The 8,795-nt window shown below is 38.3% G+C and overlaps 1 protein-coding gene across 1 annotated transcript; it reads left to right on the top strand.

Annotated features, from left to right (window-relative positions):
* Positions 1–8,362, top strand: Gcg (glucagon). Its single transcript, XM_051166684.1, has 5 exons — positions 1–286; positions 3,363–3,467; positions 5,186–5,347; positions 6,934–7,071; positions 8,215–8,362. The coding sequence occupies exons 2-5, from the start codon at positions 3,376–3,378 to the stop codon at positions 8,360–8,362; spliced, it is 540 nt and encodes a 179-aa protein (XP_051022641.1). The 5' UTR covers positions 1–286; positions 3,363–3,375.
* The last annotated feature ends 433 nt before the right edge of the window (positions 8,363–8,795 follow it).

Genomic DNA, 8,795 nt, shown 5'->3' on the forward strand with positions numbered 1-8,795 from the left:
AAGAGTAAACAAAAAGTTTCCGGGTCTCTGAGGTCTCAACCCAGTATCAGCATAGAATGCAGATGAGCAAAGTGAGTGGGCGAGTGAAATCATTTGAACAAAACCCAATTATTTACAGATGAGAAATTTATATTGTCAGCATAATATCTGCGAGGCTGAACAGCCTGGAGCATATATAAAAGAAGAGCGCCCCGGTGCAGAAGGGCAGAGCTTGGGCACAGAACACACCCAAAGTTCCCACGTGGGCTCCCTGTATCTGCACCTGCTCTCAGCTCAGTCTCACAAGGTAAGAGGCACACTGGGTGGCAGGGGACTGTGTCGACAGCGCTGGGCAGTTGCGTATTGTTAAGTATTATGAATTAAAATATTGGTTTTTTTCATCTTTTACTTTATTGGTAAAAATATGAAGACTACAATCTAGATTAAAATGCTATTGACTAGATTTCGACCTACTTTAGCATAACAAATTTGAAAATTGCTTAGAGAAATAATATACAGCAGTTATGAAATAGAAAGAAAACAAAGACTTGCATTGGTATAATGTGAACAGCATGTTCAAATAAGTAAACATTCTGAAAAATAAATATTTTTCCTTTGACTTGATAGATGTACATGCTACTTTGAACAGAAGGGGCTTTCTAATTTCACGAGAAAAGTGTCCATTACAAAGACTCTAACAGCAGTTTTTCTTTATTAATTAAAAGCTCTATTTTTAACAGCTCTTGTTTTCTAAAGGAAGATATTTAAAATCCTCTTTCAGATGTCCAGATTTCTAATAAACATTTCAAGTACCAAGGCCTATACATCAACTCTCTGTAAATAAAAGCTAACATCCTTGAATCAAAAACATCATTGATAACTGGAGATGTCTTCATATGTGTTAAAACTATTTGCAGTATATTTTAAGTTATTTATCATATACTGAGGACTAATAGTTGTAATCTAAAGTAGCTATATCTGGAGTGAAATTTTGTACATCTCTTTGGAAAGAAAAAAATCAAATTTTCTGGAATACCTATTTAACTTCAGTAAATAAAAGGCTCCAATTCACAGATGCAACAGCAGAGTCAACAGTGTGTGTGTGTTCCCATAAATTCTAGGGCAGTTGCTCTCAACCTGTGGGTCGTGACCTCTTTGGGGGTCAGCCTATCCTTTCACAGCTGTTACATATTAGCTACTTACACTGAGATTCATAATAGTAGCAAAATTACAGTTATGAAGTTGCAGCAAAAATAATTTTATGGTTGTCGATCACCACAACTTGAAGAACTGTACTAAAGGGTCGCAGCATCTGGTCTGCGGGGGCTCATTAAAAGGAGATAAGGAAGCAGGAAGTGTTTATGTGCCCTCCAACACCAATATATTTTAGAAAAATAATATTATCTCTCCTTTCCTACATCTAAGAGAATTTTTCTCAGACTTTCTACACCAGGAGTAGCGCTGTGACTATGGCCACCTTTTCATTTTCATTGGAAATTTATAGTATTTTTCTTTGGTTTCAAAAAATATCATTCTTTTTCTTAACACTAGCAAAAAAAGAGGAGAGAAGTAACCGCCAATTCCTTACTGATTAATAATCTGATGCTAAGGTAATATATTTAATCCTCAACAGTAGCATTAAAGCAATGGATTAATTATTTTTTTTCTCACAATTTTGTTAACTTTCAAAAAGTGAGTAAAGGAAAGGGAGTTATTGGGCTGCACTAGAAGACATATGCTCTCACAGTGTTGCCTCTTCTAAGTCTGGCCCTTATAAACATGACCGGGGACACCACAAAGCCTTCAGAGACTTTGTGTTGAAGGGTTTATTTAGGACTGAGTTAGCATTGTTCAGACTTTTACAAGAGGCTTTCAACTGTTTTATAATCCTAAGAGGAAACGCTTGCTTTAACTCTTCGAAAATATAATATGATAGCTATTACAAGTGAGCGATATAACCAAAGACATAACCTGGAAATATGACATTTGCAGTCATTTGCCAACTGATTAAACGGAAGCATAGAAATGTGTCAAATGAGTCATTAATGCTGGTGTTCAAGGGGGATCAATGCATAATTCCTAGTACGCTGCTTTGTCTGATTGGTCAATTCATCTGTGAGTACTTGTTATTTCAGAAAATTACTGCTCCAGGTAGGACAGTGCCTGTTTTACTGCCAAAGACAGATAGTAAATATGGCTAAGATGTTAAAGAAAAGATTGATGCTTTAAAATGATAATATTTGTCAAAAATCCTTATTCCAAACCAAATGTCATTTGCTAAAAATACCCATTTAATTTATTTGTGGAGAAACATAATGAAACTTGGGCTGAAATTCCCAATTCTCAAAAATAAAACATTAGAGTTGGGAAGCGGCTGAGAGAAACCGTTGGCACATGGTGGACTCAAGGTTTCAATTCATGCTACAGAGGAGCTCATTCTGCCAAGGGCTACATGCATGTGGGTCTCCATCCTCAGCATCACTCCCCTGGTCTCTATGGTTTCACAAGGTATCTATCTTTGACAAACAGACAAGAAACCAGGTGTATGCTGCAGATAAACCTACAGTGTCATTAAGAAGAAATGTCATTTCCTAGACTGGGTCTAATTACCAGACAACCTAGGGACTTCTGTGACTTCAAAAGCAAGCACTAATTTTCCTTAGGATACTAATCTTTAATTTCTTAGTTGTGATGGTTCAAGTTGCCAGGAGCATTAGTTCTTATTGCAAATTGCTTGTCTTTAAAATGATTTTTTTCCTTTAATTTAGAACAGGTCAAAGCACCCTAAAATACCTCAAATCTGTTGGCCGCTTTATAATTACAAAGTCTAGACCAAGTTACACTATTTAAAATATAAATGAATAATACATCTGAACCGACAGCTGGTATGCCAAGTTGTAGCCCGAGGCGGCTTTAAGATGGTTGAAATGCAGTATAATGTAAATGCTTGGAAGTGAAGGACGATTAATTGAAAGCCAGACTGGTAGTGAAGGGGGCGGTGTTATGGATAAGGTGCCACTCAGGCTAACCATATGCAGTGTATCATCTACAGAGGGTATTTTAAATGTTTATTGTGGACAGTTTTTTTTTTTATTTTAAGTCTGGAAATGAGCCTTCTAAACATTAACAGAAGTGTCCTACATTAATGAAAAAGCCCAATAGAAGGACATATCCTTTGTGTTATTATTTTTTTTTCCTCATCAAGATTCATGGGGAGAATATATTCTATTGGAAATTAGAGTAGAATTGGAACTATAAGCAGAACAAAATTGACAGGCTTACCTTTGTCTGTATGTAATGTTTTCTTAGTCACCGTTAAGCTCATTTGGACTGCCTGCTCTCCCATCACTCCTCTAACCCTCCCCTCCTCCGTGTTCCATTAGGTAGAGAAAAAAAATGAAGAGCGTGTACATTGTGGCTGGATTGTTGATGATGGTGGTACAAGGCAGCTGGCAGCATCCCCTTCAAGACACGGAGGAGAAACCCAGGTACTAACCAGTAGACAAACTAGCCTGTCACTGTGATTAGAGTAAAGTTGTGATTGGTGAGTAGGGTCTCAGTGGTTTGGAGGGATCCCTCCCTGTATAGTTTGGACATCTTGAAAAACACAGTGGTTCTGGGATACAAATCAAGGTATATATTCACCAACGAAGGGGTGACTAGGACTAAAACCATGGACATGGGAAACTATAGTCCTTTGGGATCTTCAGATGGTACTCTATCCATTCATCACTCACATACTAAAAAGAAAAAAAAAAGTACATTGTTTTAACTATTTCAACTCAAGTTCATTTCTATGCCACTAGGAATAACATTATTCTTTGCTAATTATAAAATTCATACATGCCTAAGATGCAAAATGTTTTCTAAAATGCAAAATTTTTTAAGTGTTCAAATTTCTACTGCCCAAAGAAAATAATTCAATTTAAATAAGATTTTAACTGAAATTGCATCAGTTTTCCCACTCTTTCCTCCTATCCTCTCCCCACTACTTGTATAAACTTTAATACAAATATCTCTCGGCTTACATGGCCATGAATCCTGTTATTCTCTTGTTATTATATTGTTAACTTTCTCTTTTAATATTATAATATTCATTATATATGTGGTATGTAAGAGTGGCATCCCTTTGGCTTCATAAACATACAATATTTATCTGGACAGTCCATTTCTACTGAGCATTTATGAAGTCTTAAAATGTACTCAGGAAGTGAGGTGTGACCGCATGCACTTTGACCCACATTTCTTAATATTTTCTGGTATGTATTTCCAGCAATGAGATTATTATGCCAGAGTTTGCACAAAAATCTTGCTGATTTTCCTTCATAAAAGCTATGGAAGTTCATGCCCTTTCCCCTGAGCAGTAAGGGAATATTTTATCCTCTCTAATGATTAATAATAATAATTTGGCAAATAAAAATCGTATACAATTTATGGTTATTACATTGATATTCCCAAGTATTTATTATGCCAACCAGTTACATAGGAATATCCACCAGGAATTTTCAAATTAGCAGATGGTGTTTTTTGTCCCTTTCTCCAATCTTTAGCTACCGTATAAGTAAGTAATTGAGCTTTTTTTTTTTTTTTTACATTAGTATGTGCAAGACAAAATTGGGGGCATAAATCTGCTGCCCAAACAAGTGATTTGGGATTCTTAAAGTTTTAAAATATTCAAGTCACTGTTCTCCTCTGTCATATTAGCATAATCATGAGTAGATTAATTACTTGAAAAGATTTATTTCATCCTGTTTCAGAAAACATTTGGGAAACCTGTTGCTAAAATTCAGAATGAGCATCTTTCAACACAGTAAAGCTGTTCCGGTGAGCAGCGTGGGTCACTCTAAGCAGTGGCTCTCAACCTTTGGGTCACAGTAAGATATCCTGTATATCAGATGTTTACATTAAGATTCATAACAATAGCAAAATTACACCTATGAAGTGGCAATGAAATAATTTTATGGTTGCGGGCGGGTCACCACAATATGAAGTTGCAACATTAGGAAGGTTGAGAACCATTGCAAGGCATCTGCAGAAACGCCAGGCTCACTCCTGCGTGGGGTCCTCTGTTTTGCAGTGAAGGATCTTCTCAATAAACCTGTCTACAGAGTAGGTACTCAGGGATGTTTAGCTGGAACGTTTACCCTTGGAATACTTGCTTCCGAAGTATTTATTATTTGTGCTGCCTACTCTCTGCTGCTCACAGATCGTTCCCAGCTCCCCAGACAGAACCACGCGAGGACCCGGATCAGATAAATGAAGACAAACGCCACTCACAGGGCACATTCACCAGTGACTACAGCAAATACCTGGACTCCCGCCGTGCCCAAGATTTTGTGCAGTGGTTGATGAACACCAAGAGGAACAGGCAAGAGTCTAAACTTGTCCCCATGTGGTAGATAAATGCCTATCAGGAAGTTCTCCTGACTTTCCTAGGTTGTCACGCTCCTCAAATGGGCTTATTCGGTTCAGACGTTTTCGAGGTTGGGCTTACTACCCTTTATTTCAGCTCTCTCTGTTTCACCTCTTCGAATGCCTCACCCAAACACCCCCTGTGACATAGGCTTTTATTATTTTAAACAAACAGTACTATTTCTTCTCATCTATTTTACCTTAACATTGGAAACTGAGTTTTGGGGACCTGCTAGGTCGGGAATTTAATTTTTACTAAAAAATTAGAGCAAATTTAACATGCCTTTGTGGAGTTCAAGTCAATGACTGATCACATTAAGATTATCCCTTAGTTGAGTTGATCACTGGTAAAGTACAAAAATAGATGCATTCTTTCTCTTGTGAAATAAAATCCAAGGCTTGCATTTAAAATTACAGCCTAGCTAGTTGCACAGCATAAAGAGAGAGGGCGGGAAACAGGAACACAAACCCATCATAAGGCATACATTTTAATGTTGGATTTTGTATGAGGAGTGTTGGGGGCTTTGCTACTTCTAGGCTACTGGGGAAAATGATCCACAAGAGTTTCACAGAGATGGTGGAATTTCACAATTTGTTTGGAGGATAGCCCACATGGGAAAGGCAGTTATGCATACCAAGTAGCTGAAGAAATCTAAAAATCAGGAAAAGGACATAGATGTGTCTGGGTAGAAGGAAAAGGGAGCAAGAGGGGATGAGAAGAGGAGACAGTGAACAGATAACTTGAGTGGAGAGTCCGGCAGCAAGGAAAATAGCCATAGTAGTCAGAGCAGATGCGAGATTGACAGTGTCCCTGCCAGTGGCTGTACAGATGGCATCGGAACTGTGAGAAAACACAGATTTGTAGATTTGAAAACAATTGTTTTGATCCTTTAGAGTGGGAATGATAGAACGTGGCAAATTAACACAAGGCAAACCATAGCCTCAGTTATGTGCTGTCTGTCTAAGATGAACCTTCCAAGGGCGATGCACATGGCACAGGGCTTCAAACAACTCATTCTGTCACCTCGGGGTCCTCGGCACACACTTGCAGCTGATAAGAGCACACCTCTACATCTCTCCTACTAGATCATGTGCTTTCTTCGTGTATGGCTCTTCTCTTAATAATTCAAGACCGTCCTTTGCTTTTCCTCAAATCAATTAACTAACTCTGACTCAATGCTCATTAATATCAAGTGTCTACTCTGGCCGTGAGTGGCATGGCACAGCAGACAACCTACCTGTACTGTGCATAGAGTACAGCCTATTTTAACAACCAATGACTCGAGGGAGCAGAGAAGGTGGAAATGGCACCCTGGAAAAGGAATGGATGTTTTAGTCTCTTTTTAAATGTCATTAGCCTTTTCCCACCAACTTGCAATCCAGATCATTAATGTAACTTCAAAGTAGCCTTCTACCCACCCTCACCTCCCAAGCTCCTCAGTCCTCTTACCACTCAGTCCAGAGCCTGAGGTTCCCATAGCTCATCAGGGAGAAACATTGCTAAAGAGACGAACATCAAGTTAACTCCCACATTTCTTTCAGGAACAACATTGCCAAACGCCATGATGAATTTGAGAGGCATGCTGAAGGGACCTTTACCAGTGATGTCAGTTCTTACTTGGAGGGCCAGGCGGCAAAGGAATTCATTGCTTGGCTAGTGAAAGGCCGAGGAAGGCGAGAGTAAGTCTGAAGTTTCTTATATGATATTTTTCCTAGATGTAGGAATTAAAAATAAATAAATAAATAAAAACATTTCAATATTTAATTAAATGGCCATAGTCTGACTTGAGGTTATCACATGTTTTTCAACTGGTATTCATGTGTTACTAAAGTTAAATCTTATAAAGGCATTATTATCCACATCTAACTACTTATTCAGCTTTTATGGGCCTATCATATAGATAGACCATACAATGTCCAAGGTGAAAAGCAAGAACAAGTTCTTTAGTTGCTTGCTTAGATTTTAATCACACATACTCCCAAACCATCTTATTTCTTGTGACCATTTTGATTTGCATTTGAAATGGAAGTGAGAGAAAATTTTGCTTTCAACTCTGATTTTTTTTTTTTTAAGCGGTTAAAACATGTTTACTGAGAAAGACTGAAACGAGAAGGAACTAGTATGGAGGCTGCGTACAAAGCCAATGGTGCAAATTGATGGGTATCTATAGCGTGTAATGTCCCCAAAGTCGCACTGTGGCAAATGAGTGGGGGAAAAAAACAGCATAGGTGAAGTTTTAATCCCTTACTACAGAATTTTGCAAGGTCACTTCGCAGTCACTGGCTTTACAGAGCACAACACATTTGTGCTGAATTTCAGAAAAATTAAGGGTTTGAATAATAGCGTCACTGGGTGCGCGGTGACTCACACCTGTAATCCCAGCACTGGGGGAGACAGAAGCGGATCGCTATGAGTTCAAGGCCAGCCTGGTCTACAAAGCAAATCCAGGACAGCCAAGGCTACACAGAAAAAAACCCTGTCTCAAAAAAAAAAAAAAAAAAAAAAAAACCAAAACAAAACAACAACAACAACAAACCTAAATAAATAAATAGAAAATAATAGTGTCTGTGTTGTCAACTAACTATAATCTTTAAGGCAATGTGCATTATTAAAAGAGGGATGAAGCTACACAGGTTTGGTTTCAGGACAGAGACCCGAACCTTCTGCCTTTTGCTGTCTCCACTTTGTGTGCACTCGTATGAGGGGTTTTATTGACGCCCTCAAAATGTCATTCTCGATAACTTCCACACTCATCAGCAGTGATCAGCAATTCACAAGAGTTTAAGAAAATCGAGCACTGACTTCAGCCCTCCTTGTCTTAGCTTCCCAGAAGAAGTTGTCATTGCTGAAGAACTCGGCCGCAGACATGCTGACGGCTCCTTCTCTGATGAGATGAATACGATTCTTGATAATCTTGCCACCAGGGACTTCATCAACTGGCTGATTCAAACCAAAATCACTGACAAGTAAGAGCTCTTTGGCTAACTTTTAAATCTGTCAAAATGCAGGTTATGCAGCTCTTCCTGTGTGCAGAAGGGTCTTATGTAATAAATACGATGAATGTCCAATTCCCTGAAGAATGCACAATCGTATTTAACATTGAAGTTTCTATCTACTTACTTATTCGCCAAGCATCCACTGGGTGTCTGGGAGAGACAAAGTATCAGCAAATTCAATATGAATGAAATATGGAGAAGAATTAAGTCATTACATATTAATGCCACATTAAAGTTGCTATAATTTTAACACACAAGTTAATGTTAGTGTATATGTGGTGTTATTTACCCAATTGAAAAGCACAGCTTTGTGCCTGGATGTAACTTAATGGTACAGTTCTTGACTAGAGTATGCAGGGTCCTTGACTTGGTCTCCAGGACTAAAAATGAGAAAAAAAAAATCTAAG

Source organism: Acomys russatus, chromosome 24 (genome assembly GCF_903995435.1).
Source record: "Acomys russatus chromosome 24, mAcoRus1.1, whole genome shotgun sequence".
Lineage (NCBI taxonomy): Eukaryota > Metazoa > Chordata > Mammalia > Rodentia > Muridae > Acomys > Acomys russatus.